This window comes from Charadrius vociferus, unplaced genomic scaffold, assembly GCF_000708025.1.
Source record: "Charadrius vociferus isolate BGI_N301 unplaced genomic scaffold, ASM70802v2 scaffold218, whole genome shotgun sequence".
Lineage (NCBI taxonomy): Eukaryota > Metazoa > Chordata > Aves > Charadriiformes > Charadriidae > Charadrius > Charadrius vociferus.
In genome coordinates, this window is record NW_009650084.1 from 162,336 (window position 1) to 179,744 (window position 17,409).

A 17,409-nucleotide genomic window follows, 5' to 3' on the forward strand; every position below is an offset into this window, starting at 1 on the left:
CAGATGTTGCATCTGAATCGACACTCAGTCACTGGATCACATGGTTTGTGTCAGATTCCAGACCAAAATGTGTGTACATAACTGTACTCAGAAATGGTTCCCAGTGGTGTCCTGGTGACTTTGCAAATGCTGCCTCTAACTAAGGCCCACCGCTTGTTCAAGATACTAAAAATGCCTCACGCCAGGATGGCAGAACTTTGTCATAAGAATAACTTGAGGATAATCTCCAGTCACGTGTCTTCTTTTCTCCTTCAACGTACTGTGTTTAAATTAAACCACAAATTTGCAATTGCTGGAAACATGATACAGGTAGGTAGCATTTGTACACTTTTATTTGCTTTACAACTGTCTTCTGGTGTTTCAGTCCACAATAACTCACAGCTGCATTCCAAGGAGAAATGGGGTGGCTGGAGGCAGGGTTTTCCCTGTATCTGTAAAAACAGGACTTTGATCCTGATTTTTGTTTTCTCTGCAAGCTTATGATGAGTTTCAGTTTATTTTTCAGATAACTGTGCATGTAGTTCTTCCTGATACCTGTTAGTCTTGTTAACATTCTCATAATGCTGGAACTTGACTCTATTATTTTTTAGTAAAGGAGATATTTAACATGCATAGTATAATTATTTTTTTTTCTTTGGTAAGACCCTTTAAAAGTTTTGTTTGTTAATGATTTCCTTTTGAATACTGTCTTACTTCCCTACAAGAAATTCAATTTACTGATAGCTTCTTTAATCAAGAACTGAAAAACAGAAGTCGGCTGGTCCCATTATGTGGTTAGATGTAATTAGGAAGGACGTGCGACCTATGAACCCACCCATCCATATCAGCCAGAGTTTGTGAAAAAGGAAGCGTTCAGCACTTGAGTTGGCACTCCTTCAGCTTGTTCCTTGAAAAAGTCCTACCCTTCCAAATGTGAAGGGTATGCTAATGAGCGTAGCTGCTTCTAGGAACTTCCTGAAATATTTTTTTATGGAAATGTTTTTAGTAATTAATGCATTCTACTTCAAAACTGTCAAACCTCCAGCTTCTCTGTTCTTTTTTTTTTTTTTTTTTTTTCCCTCTATGCTGAAGGAAAAAAGCTTTATGGCTAGGGCACAGGACTCAATCCTTGGCTCTGCAGAAGGGGTTCTGTCTGAGCAGGACCAAGCCACCATGGTTCAGCTGTAAGACAGGGACAACATACTTCTTATCCTGCAGCGTTATCTGATCTTTCCTGCTTGTAAATGCTGTCAGTAACTGTGGACATCTAGTACAATTGGAGGCTCCTGTTATTATCACAGTCATTCTTTTGATAATAAAAATAAGAATTTCTTTATTATAAATTGTCAGTAAATAAAGATACGGCAAATCCCTGTTTCTGTGGTACAGTTAATCCAGTGTAGGTGGTCAGTTGACCTTCTGTTGGTTAGATTAACTGTTGATTTTATGATACTGATTCATTGCATAGTTTTCTGTCTTCTCTTTGAAAAATGCATTATCTAGTGTTTTGTAAACCACCTAATGGCATTGCTTAGCAGTAAATTTATTCAGATGAATCCTTATGTTTTGCCTAACAGTATTATTGATTTGGGGAAAAAGCATTCTGTTTATGTAGGAGTTATATTTTCTGTGAAATAAGCCTGCAAGTATGTTACTGTGGCCTTATTTTAATGTATTTATGTATCTGAGTTTTTACTGGAAGTAAGGAGGTGTTCTGGGAGTAGTCACAGGGCTGCCAGTGCCAGTGATCCCATGATGTCCGTGTTGCTGTCTGAAGCTTTGAGTCACTTTTTGAGCAGCTGACCATTTTCAAAGTCTTCACAAGAGGAAAATGAGCTACAAGAAAAAAATGGCTCTCAGCCCAAAGGAGGCGGCACTATATTTTTGTACTTAATGTAGCTGGGAAAATGTGTGAAGTGCTGCTGACTTAAAAAGATTTTTGCAGCTTGATTTCTAAAATAGGGAGCTTCCGTCATAGTCTGTGTGAGAGAAAGCAAATTGGCACTGTAAGTAGGTTTGCATTCAGGCTCACCTAAGTGTACTGAAGCATTCTTTCTTTCCTGAGAGAGGTCAGTCTCGCCTTTGTTTGCGATCAGCACAAATATTTCAGTATAAACATTATTTTTCTACGAAGGGATATTTTTCCACATGTAGAAAAATCCATGTAGAAAAAAATGAAAAATATACAAAGTGTTTTCTCTTGACTTCTTAAATCTCTCTATCAGCACAAATATTTCAGTATAAACATTATTTTTCTACGAAGGGATATTTTTCCACATGTAGAAAAATCCATGTAGAAAAAAATGAAAAATATACAAAGTGTTTTCTCTAGGCTTCTTAAATCTCTCTTCCGATCTCTTAATTTCTTCAAAACTTGCATTAGTGTTGATTTCTCTAGTAAGGGTAATATGCGGTATATCAATGAAGATGGCAGCAGTGTTTTTACAGGTTCATATTATAAACTTGTTCTCCAGAGGCTAGTGGTTTAACTCATGTGATAAATATGTGACCAGTGGAAGAGCTGGTGAAGGGTAAGGGACAAGGTAGGTAAAACTAAAGCGGAAAAAAAAAAAAGAGGATAACCAGAGTTCTCAGCTGGTTGTGTGCTTAGCCCTTGTTATGCGAGGGTATGATGGGTGCTGCAGTGGTACGGAGTCTTAAAGAGATGGGTCTAGAAGTGGCTTTGCAGATTTGTGCAGAGAAATCTTTCTCTTATTCATGAGGACAGGCTTCAGTTTAGAAGAAAATGACAGATGTTGACATTTGCGTACACTGACTTGAAGGAGGATTTGTGTCTTGCTGAAACAGACATGAAGAATCAGGAGTCTGACAGCCAAATGCAACAGGTTTGGATTTTGTAGTGTTTGTTTTTGTTATTTTCTTTAAAATCATGCAAAAGACACCTGGCAGGAGCCATCTTTTTAAACTCCCACACAGGTTTGGGTCCTTCTCTGTTCAAAATGCCAGTGACCTGCTGTGATGCCTCTGCAACGTGGGCTTTTTATACAGTTTGGAGAGGTCTTTTTCTTTCTTGTTTTCTGGATGAACACCAGTATCATCTGCCACATGTACTCGAAAGGCCTGTGTTCCAACCCTCAGGAAACAATGCTGTTGAGTCAGAACACTGAAGGTATAAGTAGGTGATAGAAGTTTAAGGAATGTAAGCATAAAATGCAATAAAGCGTCAAGTGTGCATTCAAGATAGTGCAGAAAGAATGGTACTGAGAAAGGGGTATACAAGGAAGGGGAGAGAATGACTGTCACCAGAAGACACAGAATCTCTCACGGGTTTTTTCAGGACAAGTATTCAGGCACTGACTTCAGAGTTTGTTTATACTGCTAAGCTAAATGTAAAAGGATCCAGGAATGAGCTTGAATTGAACTTCTGCATGTCCATGTTACTTAATTAGTACTGCACTCCCTGCTCTGCTTTAGACTGTTTTCACAAGCTTTCATCCAGACAAATCTCCTGTAAAGAAAGTAGATTTTAGCAGTGTAGGTGCAACTTGGGGGCAGGGTTTGATCTTCATTCTCCTCTGTTACACAGGATAGACGACCTCATAGAGCAGGAGGTTGCTGTAACCAGTCAGAAGAGACAGTGAAGTCTCTGGCAAGAGTTCTGGTCAGGTGCAAAAAGAGGAAAGGTCAAATCTGGAAGATCTTATGAAAGGGGTGGCAACTGACTTTTGTATGAATTGAGATAGATCTGAGTCAAAGATGACACCCACATTAGAGCTCTGACTAACTAGCAGGGTGGATTTTAGGGTCCTTTGGTAAAAAGGGTGGAGAGGAGGTGGTTATGAAGGTGAATGACTCAATTACGGCCATGATGATTTGCAGAAGATGATTGGGCAGTGCTGGCATGTCAGAATAGAATCACAGAATTTTTTTAGGTTGGAAAAGACCTTTAAGATCGAGTCCAACTGTAAATCTAACCCTGCCAAGTCCACCACTAAACCATGTCCCTAAGCACCACATCTACATGTATTTTAAATACCTCCAGGGATGGTGATTGAACCACTTCCCTCGGCAGCCTGTTCCAATGCTTGACCACCCTTTCGTTTCCTAATATCCAATCTAAACCTCCCTTGGTGCAACTTGAGGCCATTTCCTCTTGTCCTATCATGTGTTACTTGGGAGCGGAGACCAACTCCCATGTTGCTACAACCTCCTTTCAGGTAGTTATGGAGAGCAATAAGGTCTCCCCTCAGCCTCCTTTTCTCCAGCCTAAACAACCCCAGTTCCCTCAACTGCTCATCATAAGACTTGTTCTCTAGACCCTTCATCAGCTTTGTTGCCCTTCTCTGGACACACTCCAGCATCTCAATGTCCTTCTTGTAGCGACAGGCCCAAAACTGAACATAGTACTCAAGGTGGGCCCTCACCAGTGCCGAGTACAGGGGGATGATCACTTCCCTAGTCCTGCTGGCCGTATTCCTCATACAAGCAAGGAAGCTGTTGGTGGTCTTGGCCACCTGGGCACACTGCTGGCTCATATTCAAGTCAGCTGTCGACCAGCACCCCCAGGTCCTTTTCTGCCGGGCAGCTTTCCAGCCACTTTTCCCCAGTCCTGTACTGCTGCATGGGGTTGTTGTGACCCAAGTGCAGGACCGGGCACTTGGCCTTGTTGAACCTCATACCATTGGCCTCAGCCCATTGATCCAGCCTGTCCAGATCCCTCTGTAGAGCCTTCCTACCCTCAAGCAGGTCAACACTCCCACTCAACTTGGTGTTGTCTGCAAATTTACTGAGGGTGCACTCAACCCCCTTGTCCAGATCATTGATAAAGGTATTAAACAGAACTGGCCCCAGTGCTGAGCCTTGGGCAACACCAATTGTGATCGGCTGCCAACTGGATTTAACTCCATTGACCACCACTCTTAGGGCCCGGCCACCCGGCCAGTTTTTTACCCAGCGAAGAGTATGCCCATCCAAGTTGTGGGCAGTCAGTTTCTCCAGGAGAATGCTATGGGAAATGATGCCAAAGGCTTTACTACAGTGTAGGTACACAGCATCCACAGCCTTTCCCTCATCCACTAAGTGGGTCACCTTGTCATAGACAGCCTTGTCAGGTTAGTCAAGCAGGGCCTGCCTTTCATAAGACTGTGCTGACTGGGCCTGATCGTGTGGTTGTCCTGTATGTGCCGTGTGATGGTGCACAAGATGATCTGTTCCATAACCTTCACTGGCACCTAGGTCAGACTGACAGGCCTGTGGTTCCCTGGACCCTCCTTTTGGTCCTTCTTGTAGGTGGGAATAGGTCAGTAACAAAATGGATTCTGTATTTGCTTTATTTACACTGTAAGACTGGTGCTGAGGTTTTGCCAATGGGAGTGGATACTCTATTACATTTAAAAAAAAAAAAAAAAGAGTTAAGAGGCATGCAGTTTGTATTCATGATTGTCTTTATTTTCTCAGCATATTTGAGTGTAACATTTTGGTCCAAGTCATAATAAAGGTAATGTGATGGTGAGGAGTTGAAGACTGTGTAATAGTAGATGCTATGTATGCTAGCAACAAGGTTGAACTGTTGGGTTTTTTTTAGTTGTTCAGTGTAGCTCTACTGATACTTGTCTCACAGTTTATATTATTTCATATTTTTTATTTTTCTAATGATTAAAACCTTAGGTATTTAAGGTATTAATTAGGTATTAATTTATAACACACTGCTGTGATACATTTCCAATGATTGTGTTGCAGATCTTTGCTTAATATTTAAAATGTTAAATATAGATAAATCTCCAACACAATATTTTTGTGTCAGACCACAGACACTACATACCCCTTAATTAGTAAGACATACAGAGATAAAATAATGGTAGGGATTACACACTGAAACTTAGTGAAATGGCAACTAATCTAGATTTTTCTGGCAGGTGAAATACCTTAGCTATACAGCTGTTACTTAATCTTTAAACTCCTTCTGGAATTACTTCCATTAACTGACTTGCTTTGTTTTAAGTTGGAATGGTGTGGCTGGCTATGCATAAAACTAATTTTTCATATGGTGTTTTTGGTGTGTTTCAGGGGAAGGTCCACCTCGAGCTGAGACTGAGTGAAGTCATAACAGACACTGGTGTCGTCTGCCATAAGCTTGCAACACGGTAGGATTCGAAATGTAACTGCAGAGTTATGAGAAATACAGTAATTACAGATGGTGTGCAATGCTTCACTTAAAAATAGTTGGAGAAATCAAAACATGGATTGGACACTGAATGTTCTTAATCAGTGATATCCTTATGAATTTTTAGGATGTGAAATTTTTTGGTTTTTTCCTTCTCTCCACATAATCTATATAATTTTCTTCCTAATAGTGTTAAATGTTAATAAAGCACTTATCCAATTTAGTCATGGCATAAATACTAAAAAGATATCAAAGGATAATATTAATGTCCTTCTGATTTGCATTAAGGACCTTACCAGCTCAGCAAATTTGCAGCACAACTTGTTTAGTGACAGAACTGACTTGACAGACAAAGTTTGCCATCAGTTATTAAAGCAGTCTCAGAATCAGCCATCCGATCTCACTCAAACTAATTGAAATGTAGAAGCCGCAGGACTCGGATGGGAGTCAAGATTTCACCTTCCTCTGAGGCGGAGTCTGGAAGGCCATTGCTGTCTGACCACACCAAAGCCTTTCAGGTGGCTACTTCAGGAGCAGTGGCAGAGCTGGTTGGCGTCTGTCAGGAATCTAGCAATTTGGCAATTGTGTAAATAGAAAAAATGCTCTGCAAGGAAAGTTCTGACCAGCCCTATTTTCAGACCAGTATTTGACATCATTTTGTTATTGCTTTTGCTAAGGCTTTGTTAATAAGCTGTCATGGTAGTCTTTACATCTAGGACCTGTTAACAAATGGAGGTGAGCCATGTGGTTGACCTCCATCCTTCTAGGCACGCTGTTGATAGGAGGATGTGCTGGGGTATGTGATCTTGCATGCCTGCGCGTATACCCTCTAGCTATCCAGGCCCTACCAGAGCTTTGTAAGTGGGCATGTTTGAAATCTTTCTTTCCACAGTCTGCTGCAATGAGGCAGAGTGAATAACAGGGATAATCTGGTGCAAGCGGCTGTGTAGGCTCTAAGCTCCAGTGAACTTGCTAAGCAGAGCACAATGCCACTGGAACACAGCCGTACCTCTTTCAGAACAAAAGTTGCTATGTCAGTATAGCTTTGCAGCACCTGGAGGGCCTAGCCTTCCTTTAACTACTGCCTGAGGACTCTCATTGTGTACAGTTGTACAATTTGAATATGACTGAGTGATGATCCCATGCATTCTGAGAAACCAGCGTTCAAATCTGCATCTACAAAGTCCTAGGCTGGCATCTTTTGTTGAAGTGTTATTTCTATTGCTATAGGTCCTAGGGGGAAAAAGGGGAAATAGGAGGTGGGAAAAGGCAGTTTCTTTTCTTTCTACCCCACTGTATCTCTGCTTTGTGAGAGGGTATGTGTGTGTGTGGGACACACAGGACAGTGGGGCTTATCACTAAGCTTGGACTGTCCTCAGAGCAGGTTTGGAGGATATGGTGCTTAGAGAGCAAAGTTGTCCTGAGCACCAGATATTTTTTTAATTTTTTTTTTTTTTTTTTGCTTTGGCCTTCTGGAAGTGTGTAGTGCACTCCTTAGAGGCCTTTGTGGCTATATCACACCACTGTCCATATCCTTTGAACCCTAATTGTCAGTTAAGACCCTGTGATGTCTGGGACTCTGCAAACATAGATTAACTGGGACATCCTTGCACTCTCACCATGGTCAGTTTTGAATAGTTTGGTGGTATGCTGAAGGACTATGCTGAAGTTTGCCTCGCTTTGTTTTGTTCTGAGAGAGTATGCCATGCCACAGCCAACTGTCTATTAAAGGTTTTGTCTCTTAATTGAGACCTGGGAACACTATAGTAGCGATGGATTTTTCAGTGAAATTTCTGAAAAGCTAAAAATAGACATCTGAAAAGGTCCTTCTTAACACGTAACATATGCAGCTTCTTACTTCGTGAAAAGCAATCAGGCGATGACAACTTTAACAATATGGCAGTGTGCAGCATGTTTTTCTACCTTTCTATTCATTTGACCAGACAGGTTTTAAGTCTTTATTCAAATTTTTGCCTATACAGCCTTGATTTGAAGACTATTTTATTCACTTGCTACAATGCAGAGAAAATACTTAAATTGGTTTGCGAAGCATTTTGTAACTGTGATTTGCAAGGTATTGTTCAGTAAATACAATGTGTTAGCTGAAATGCATAGAAAAATCCTGAGGTTTTAACCACTGAATCACAATGTTCAGAGTTTATCTTGGTTTAAATCCAGCCCTAATCAGAGCCTAAGCAAGCTTTTTTGTCTGCTGAAGCCATATTTTCCCATTGCCGTGTTCTCTTCTGTAGCTGACCTGGGCACTCTGGCTAGTTTCCACGGCTATTTGAGTGATAAGTGAGAGTAGAGCTTAGTAGTTTAGGTAAGGGAATTGAGAAATAAAAATATTTCGAGAGTGTGTAGCTCCATTGGTGCAGGTTTTCATGGCAATGTGTCTTACAAGTGAGAAAGAGAATGATGAAGAAAAAGAAAGGGAAATGATTACATCAAGGGCAAAAAAAGGCACTTCAGAATGTAGTCCAGCATGTTTTTTCGTGCCACACTGTTTGCTTTAGGAAGGTGTACAGCAAACTGCAGCTGTTAGTGTTTTTCCACATGACCTGAAATCTTGTTCAGGTTCGCTCATAGATAGTTTGGTTCTAGTGTGTAGGCATGTAGGAAAAGAGTGAGGTAATGAAGCAACGCTGAAATAAATGTCTGTGTAGCCAGAATTTGCCAGTGGGAAGAGCAGCAAAGGTAGGGGAGGCAGAACCTTTGTTATAGGTAGTTCATGAGTGAAAAGCACAGACTGGGTGTATTAGGGGAGTGCAGCTTCCGATTGAGTTTTATGAAGATAACTGATTTTCTTGTGAACAGCTTATTAATTTGTTGCAGTGAGCAAGTAAGATGAGGCTGTGAAACTATGAGCAAGAACGAAGAATCACTTCATCTTAAAAAAAGACTGTTCTGGTGAATCTAACATTTGTCTTGTGAACTTCCTTAACTTCCTTTTTTCAAGTTTTAATTTTTTATGTGTTTTTTTAATGGGGCTCTTGGCTGCAGAGATAAACACCACCCCACAAATGGCCTCATAGATATGACTGGTTAAACAGTTCAGGTCTGCAAGGAGAACAAAAGCTGCTTCCAGTGGGCAGCTGTTTAAAAATACCTTAGAGCTGCATGCTTTTTTAAGCCCCAGAATAGTGCTTGTTTTCAAAGACATTTATGCAGGCTGAATGAAGTCTAGGTCTAATTAGGAAACTTTTGTACCTATCCAGAAAATAAATAAAGATCAGTTTTCTTTCGAGCTTACCTGTAGGTCTTCACGAGTCTGCTCCCTGAGCCTCTGTGCGTTGCCGCCACCTCTGCATTCCAGAAAGACTCGACAGCAGCTGGGGCCTCGCTGAGCCAGCCAGCAGTCCTGTGGAGCACACTGTGAACAGTCAGCTGGATGGGTGGATGGGAAAATTCATCTGAATAGAAGGGCAAATTAAAATTGTTAAGCGCTGAGCTCTTGAACATTAAGTAGTAGATTATTTTGAAATGCAAAAGTCATGTGAGCTTCCTTAGCCTCTGCAGCGGAAGCAAAAAAATCAGTTTAAAAACTGTTACCTAATAGCTTTTCCTTAGGAAGCATTCAATACTCTCGTTTAGCCCTAAACCACTAAGCTGTTGTGCTTCATCAGAGCCCTTCAGTCCCAAGTCTTTGCCAGCTGCTGCAGCACAATGTCCTGGACTGAGTCTCTGCAAAAGAGATTATAAGGAGAAGCATTAGTGGATTTAAAAGTTACATTGACAGTACAGATGCAGGCACCACACTCAGACTACTTGTGTCCCCCAGTGGCTCCTGCTGTCGTCCCCTGTAAGAACCACAACTCTCACTTTTGCAAGCTCCTCCTGGGAACACTCTGCTACTTGGTGGGCTCCCTCTGTGGAACTGCTGTGAAACCTCATGGTCCTAGTGAGTGGCTTGGACACAATTGTCAGCTGGGTCTCTATAAGGCTCTCATGTCCCTGTTAGAGGACTCAGGATGCAGGCTCTTGATGTGTCATATGTTCACCTCACCTCAGACCTGCAACATGCTGAGCACAGACTTTTGCCCAAGTGCTTGTCAGATAAAAGACAACATCTATGGACTTTGCAGCCTGGTACCTTCATGTAACTGCATTGGTACTAACTACTGTTGTGCTGTGTAGTGAGTCATCTTGAGTGCTAGGAAAAAGTAAGTCTTGTTCAGTAGGTTCTGGCTTCTCCCCTCTCTGTCCTTCACTCACAAAAGATCTTGTCTTCTTTCATGCTCTTCACAACCACAGCCTTCCTGGCCCTCCCCTCAGCTGCTGCTTGTTGTGGCTACCAACATCCAGCCTCATCTTCCATTGGCTGTAAGTGAAGGCCGTCTCTTGTTCGTCACCTGCCATAAATCTGTCCATAATTTTGTGAACATTTTAAGGTACTAAGATCATGGAAAGTAGTAGTCAAGACTTTCCCATGCTTCCTGCTGCTTATGTCCATACCCTCCCCTTTGTGCTGACACACAGCTCCTGGCAGCTGCTTGAGCAATGGCGTATTTTTATTTCCTCCCCCCCTCACGTTTTTTAAGCTGAATTGTGCCTTAATCCTGTGCATCCTAGAAACCGCACTATTCTTTTCCTGTAATGCAGAGGAAGGAAAATGAGCACCAGAGGCCAAGGAAGGATGCTCTTTCTGGCCGTGCCAGGTTGAAGTGTTTGAACTATGTCATGAACAGACTGTCTGTACTGATACTCCATGAATACATCTGAAAAACAACGGCACGTGCTTCTCCCTAAATTTTTTCTGAGCCACCACTTTCCATACACAGATATCCTTCCTGCTTCACAACAGAAGTACTCAGAAGGGAGCCCTATACCTTTTGTAAACCTTTCCCCACCATTGTTAGAGCAGGTTCTGTGCAGCACGTTTGTGTTTAGCGCAGAAAGGTGGTTCCCCAGAGGTTTTAAGGCCTCTCGGCTGGTCCAGGCAACTTTCTCTCATCTCACAGAGCAACATAGGCTAGGATCATCAGATACATTAATTCATATTTATTTAATGAAGAGGAGGGCTCCTGCAGATAGCTTTGTAAAAATCCGTAGGCTTCACTGTGGTTAAGCTACCAGAGGCAACATTTAGAAGCAGCGTTCTGTATTTAGTAAGATGACATCTGACTTCCAACATGCCTGAAGGAACAGGCCGCTGAACTCCTGTTGAAAGTCAGCACGAGCTGGGAGCTTGGCTCCCCGATCTTCCTTTGAGAATTCCAGCATGTGTATGTAATTAGTCACATTTAAATGTCTGTATTTATTCAGTGTCCCCAGCTGCTCCTTCAAGTCTTGTCTTATGTCTTGTCTCTTAGGTTTAAAAAAGCTTGGAAACATCTGCTTTGGAGAGCTTCTCTCTCCCCTGCTCCTCCTTTTGCTCTCCCCCCCGCCTCCCCCAGTACAATCTATGCAGCTAGATAATAACGTATGTGGTTTAGCAGCCACTGCTGTATTTCATATGCAGTAACACAGGTTTCCAGTAAGTGATGCATGAATCTACAAATACATTAGCAATGCTGAAATTTTATTTGATAAATGAAGCATTTGTAGCCCTGGTGTGGAAAATGCGGTGGCTCTGCATTAATTTATGAATTAAACTTAAATGCCATGCAACAATCTTGAGAGCTCTACAAGATGTATTCTGACCATGTGGAACAAAGTTAAATGGGCTGTTTGCAAGAGTAAGCAGGAAAGGAAACAATAAGTAGATATGACATCCCTAAGATAAACACTTCAGGGGTCATTAAAAGAACAGCGACTGAGCTGTGGGCATTTAAGAGCTTTAAAAGCCCTTCTGACGAGGAAGAGGGAGGTAAGGAGGAAGGTGTCATTTGTCAAGTGCGGTTAAAGCAGATGATCTCTGCCTAGGGCTGGGAGTGCTGGGGCTTGGTGATGGTTCCCCTGTCTTCTCTGCTGTGTGAATAGAGCACAGAGCATGCAGTTGGTGGCATCTGACCTTCCTCTCTGATGGCACACATTATAGATTTGAATTTCCTTGTCCATGAGCTTTGCCGGAAAGTGGCATGGGTAGCGCATTGCTCGCAGGTTGGCAACCATTGCCCTAAATCAGTCTGACATTATGTAACTGTTTAAAATTCTCTTATGCAATGTGGTGTTTCTAATGTTAAGGTAAATGATGCTCCATTTTGAAAATTTTAGAGGGTCAGCTTCTATTTTTCTGCTAGTCAAAGCCACGTATATCAAGTCCAGTTGGAAGGGCTGAGATAGTGACCATTCCTACTTGTGGATCGGCAGTCTGCATCCTAATCTAAGAGGAAAACATGGTGTTCTTCTCTGGTGAAGGTTTGCTGTTGTCACCTATGATTGCATTTGGAGACACCTTGAAAAACTACAGGAGTGCAGCTAGTCCTTCTGTCATGGAATATATCTAAATGCTTTTGTGTAAAATTAAAACATACAGGCATCATCTTCGAGTCATCTGAGGATTTTTCTTTACTAATTAGCTTGTTTCCTGCTTTCTCATTTACATTAGAGATATTTTCTTTCCTGTACATAACTATCTTCATCAGATCCCAGAAATAGGTAAAGAAACTGTCTAAAGTGTTGGATTAAAGAGAGAACTTGGAAATGTGTGGCTATATTATATCTATGATGCTGAAGACAAAATTTTGTCTTCTTTCTGTCATGGCTCTATCTCTGATGCTGATAAGAGCGTAAAGTGGAAATGCAGAAAGGGTAGTCAGAAAAGTTTTAGATAATGCTTTTCTGTACTGTTTTGTGAGTTGTTTTTTTTTCTGAATGCCATTTTAATGCAGCAAACACTGGGACCCATTAGCTTGATGCAATTTCTTTAATCTCTCATAGTATTACAGGTTTCTTTTAAGAGGTGGTGGTGGCGCTGTGTCGACTCTGGGCATTTGTCAGTGGTGTAGAGCAGGGTTTGCTCCTCTCGAGTGTGATGTGCCATACTGTCTTTTCCTTTTCTAAATTAGAGGTGGTGCTCTGCAAGAAAGTCGACAGGAACCAGGAGGTGCTCCCTCATGGAGGCAGTGTGCTGATGACAACATTTTGTTACTATGTGAGGCAGCAGCGCTCAGTCTCAAGCTCTTAATGGTATGTCGGCCTGGTGCAAGGGTGGAGCTCCTGTTGAGTCTGGAAGTCGCCTGAGGCCAGACCTGGCAGCGGGTGCTCTTCCTGTGATGTTACAGCTCTCAGCGCTCTTTTCCTACATTCAAAATGGGTCCCCGAGCCACCCTGCCTCTTGGGTTTGTTGCTTCCAGGTTTACAGAATGTATGTTTGTATGTTGCTTTAGAGAAGTTTCTAGTCTGTTGCAGAGACATGCAGCATACAGCCAGTTTTGAACTTGCTGCAGGGTCAAATGAAGCTTATTTTCCTGCCTGAAATATGAGCTGAGTCAGTTAGGGGGGAAAAGAAGAGTTTTGCTGACTACTAGGAGGCTAGTTTAATGTATGCATCAATCAGGTCACCTTATAATATTTTGAAAAATTTAAACTTCTCTTTGCTGTTGGTAGGAAATGCTAATGAGAGCATAAAGTGGTTTCAAGGCTTCATTTTTAATACATTCATGCATCTATTAAAATGTGTCCCAATCTTCTTTCTCTAGAGAGCATATCCTGCATCAAGCTGCGCCTTTTCATGCAGGATTGTATCTTGGTCATGCTTTTTATCTTGTCTTTCATAACAAACTGGTGGGGGAAAATTGCTCAGAGATTAAATCATATAGTATCCGTATTTTTATCATGTAGTGCTGCAATACTGTGGGTTTTGGGGATCAGGGAGGGGAAGAGAGAAGGAATGGATATGTATCTCTGTCCAAGGCTTTAGCATAGTACGAGTTTTGTTTGGTTTTTTTCCTTCCACCTAGCTCTGGTAGCATTGAGGTTACACAGCCTGACACCTAAGTAATTCTCTCCCCTTTGCTTCTCCATCCCCACCAAAACTTCTCTTTACTGTGTTGTAGCCTAAATCAAGTTTAAATTGCTCACTCTTCTTCAAACCTCCCCATGTCTATAAATATCATCTCCTCCTGCTGCCAGGTTTCCCACTAAATGAAGTTTCAGTTTCACCTTCTTTGGTGGTGTATTCAGTATTTCTTCACTGCTTCTCCTCAGTTCATGAAATTCTTTGTTACTCAAATCACAAACAAGTATCTTCTTATCTGTAATCCTAATCAAGAGCAACTTCTTCAGTTAGACCCTTTGGCAGTAGTCCATCTCCAGCAGAACATCTTTTTAAAGTGCTCACCATTTTGAGGTTGAATTGTAACCCCATGACTCTGGAATATGTATAAAACCGAGTTCATAATTCAAGACTGGAATGTAACTCTTCTAAGTCAGTCTGTTTCAACAGTAAGTGCCACTGTTTAAATAATGTGAGGGCACTTCCTGTTTTACACAGAGTGAACGTAGTCTGGGATTATAAACGGAGGCAAATTATTCAAGCATAAATCCTTTTGATAAATGGTTTTTAACTTTTAAATGTGCTTGAGGTCACAGTGTTAGGGTGGTTTGGTGGCATTAGAGAGCATTCCTGTAGTTTGTAAGAGATGCGTGGATTTTGAGAACTGTGAATTGTTAGCACCTGGTGTGCTCTGACGGTAGCCCAAACATCTGCAGTTTTTTACTTCACTGATGTCCTTTAATGGTGATCGGATGGAGCAGTTCAATTAGGTTTGAGGTAGGGCCCTAGGAAAAATTAGTTAGCTGTCTTGCAACATGACCTGTATCAAAAGGCTCTTTGAAGTACCGTCTTAAGCATAATACAAAGGTAAATTTATATGCTGTTTCATTCTGAATGACTGTTGGAATTCCTACCGCTTCTGTCGCAGGCACCATCCAAAACCAATGCTGGTGAAGCTTCTAAAGGAGCAACATCATGGGACATAACTTACAAATTGCACTTTTCCAGTTTTTTTTATATATTGCTCTAAGAGCAACACTTGCCAATGGAATATTTGGGTAGCAGAACTGGAGACATCAAGGTGTGATAGGAGTAGGGGAAGCTGGAGAGCAAAGGGGAAGTCACAGGGCCCCAGGTGTTGAAGTTGAGAGTTTTTTGCAAGTAGAAGGGGAGTAAAGACATGGTACACAAAGCATAGGAAACGCCCTTCATTAACTCCGTTGTTCACATAACTATTTGAGAGGAAGTTATTTCAAGATGTCTGACAGTATATGTGACAATAATGAGAACGTACCTCTCTCCGTACTCCACCTGGATGAGCTAGAAATCATGTTCATGTTTCTGGGTACATTGTATTGTACTGGGAGCGTAACTGGTTATGCACTATGACCAGTTCTTTCCAAAGTCCACAGTGCTAAAATCACCAGGTGTCTACTGTACTCCCCACCCCCCTTCTCGGTGTAAACCTTTGACTTGGATGCCATTTTCTGGCATTTTCAGTAAGAGCTGGTTGTGAAACATTTCATCTGTGTTGCTAACTGTATTTGTAACATAGCAAAGCACTTGTGAATGGGAAAGATGAAAAGTCTTTTAGTACGCATTTTTAATTTCACTTTGAGATCAATCATTTACACTGTCCCACTCTTTACCTTCCCACTGTACAAGGTAGTTTGCTAGTTCCTACTTTAATCATTTGGTTCTCTCCAACACAAAGAGAAAAGGGAAATACTCTGAAAGAATGCGAGATACCATTCTAATAAGCACAGAAATTGGCAAGGAGGCTGTGCTTTTGGAGGCAGTAGTGTCTGCAATTGATTTTACCTCATTTTACAGTTGACTTGCTTCCAAGCTGATGGTTTTGTAATAATTTTATACAAGCTTCAAACAGAAGCAAGAATTCAGCTAGACTGTATACAGCTGCAGTGTACTGACTGCACATGCTGTTCCCCTTCTAGTTGTTTGACAGTCACTGCGGTATTGTCCAGTTTCCTGCCCTGCTAGCCTAAACATCATGTTGGTAAGAGGTGGCGCGGTACGATGGCCAGCTCTCGCTATTTATATACTGTTGAGTCCAAGGCTACAGAGAATCTTTGAACTGCCACGTGCAGCCCTTGCCTCCCTGGGGATGTCCACTGGTGCTCTCTTCTCTACACAGCTTTGGATTTAACCAAATTCCTAGAACTGGAGTATCTTTTGAGATTTCTACTGCGTTTTCAAATTTTGTGGAAATCACCAACTGAATAAAAAAAATCATCAGTGGGAGGTTGATGGCCAAATGTAGACAAAAAGCATTTTCTCATAAGCCTGTATCTTTAAGAGGCCAGGCTAAGAAAACACGCTGTTAAACTCAGAAGGGTTCGTAGAAGAGCTACAGGAAGAATTGAAGACCTGGTAAATGTGTCTCACAGTGAGTGAGTGCTTGATTCATGCAAGAAAAACTTCAAAGTGATGAAACCACAGTACGCACGGTATTCAGAGGGATTCCTTCTGATTGTATAGTTACTTATTCCTACCACAGTAATACCCAATGTTTGGAAGCTAAAGGCTAATCCAGTGGGAAATAAGTTTGTTAGTTTTTTGGTTGCCCTTTTTTTTTTTTGAGTCACGATCACTATCAGTGAACAGCTTCCTGTAGAACATTGTAAGGATATTTTAATCATTGTGAGTCCTTTCAGTTAAGCCTCAGTTTCTTTCAAGAAGGTGCTCTGGAGATGCAGTAGACATCGTGAACTTGTTGCACAACTTGACTAGGTGAGAGCTTTCATCACTGTCTTGAAAGAGGCCAGGCTGTGTGATCGCAGTGATCCCTTTTGGCCGCAAAATACAAGGAGAAACTTAATGCAAGTATGAACTGTTTGAGTAATAACTGGAATTATAAAGCTGATGTGGGCTAGTAATTACAGCTGGTTGTACCAGGATGTCTACCTGACCATGCCCTAATTTGCATCCTGTTTTTTCCTAAGATCTAAAGTGACAAGACACTAGTATTTTTTTTAAAGAGTGCTTACTTTGCACTGTTTTTCATCACCAAGGATCTTAGTGCTGTACGAACAACAATATAACCACTGTTCTATATATATATAAGCAGAGCCTTTGGGATGGGACATGACTGACCTTTCAGAGTAGAAAGTAAAATGGGATAGGGTTACAATATGTGTAATGCTTTGCTCCTGGTAGGGTACCAGTTTTACCATTCTGATGGACTCTCATTGTGCAGGAAATCTCACCTGGTGCTTTATCCCATCCAACTAGTCAAGATATTTTGTCTTCCATTAAAAGTCTGTGCCTTCCTCTCCAGACACCTCCTGGGTATTGCTCAGTGATGACTCAGTAGTAGGCGATCACTCACAAAAGTCTAAATCCTTCACAATTTCTTTTTCCTGAAATGCTACCTATAAGACAGTATGTCTGTACATTTTTACAGGAG

General features: G+C 41.5%; 1 protein-coding gene across 1 annotated transcript in view; it reads left to right on the forward strand.

The window, feature by feature from the left end:
- The window catches only part of RASA3 (RAS p21 protein activator 3), a 98,533-nt gene that overhangs the window by 35,576 nt on the left and 45,548 nt on the right, over positions 1 to 17,409 (forward strand). The window contains exon 4 of the mRNA XM_009892124.1: positions 6,007 to 6,083. Within this exon, the coding sequence (XP_009890426.1) occupies positions 6,007 to 6,083 (77 nt within the window). The remainder of the gene's footprint in view (positions 1 to 6,006; positions 6,084 to 17,409) is intronic.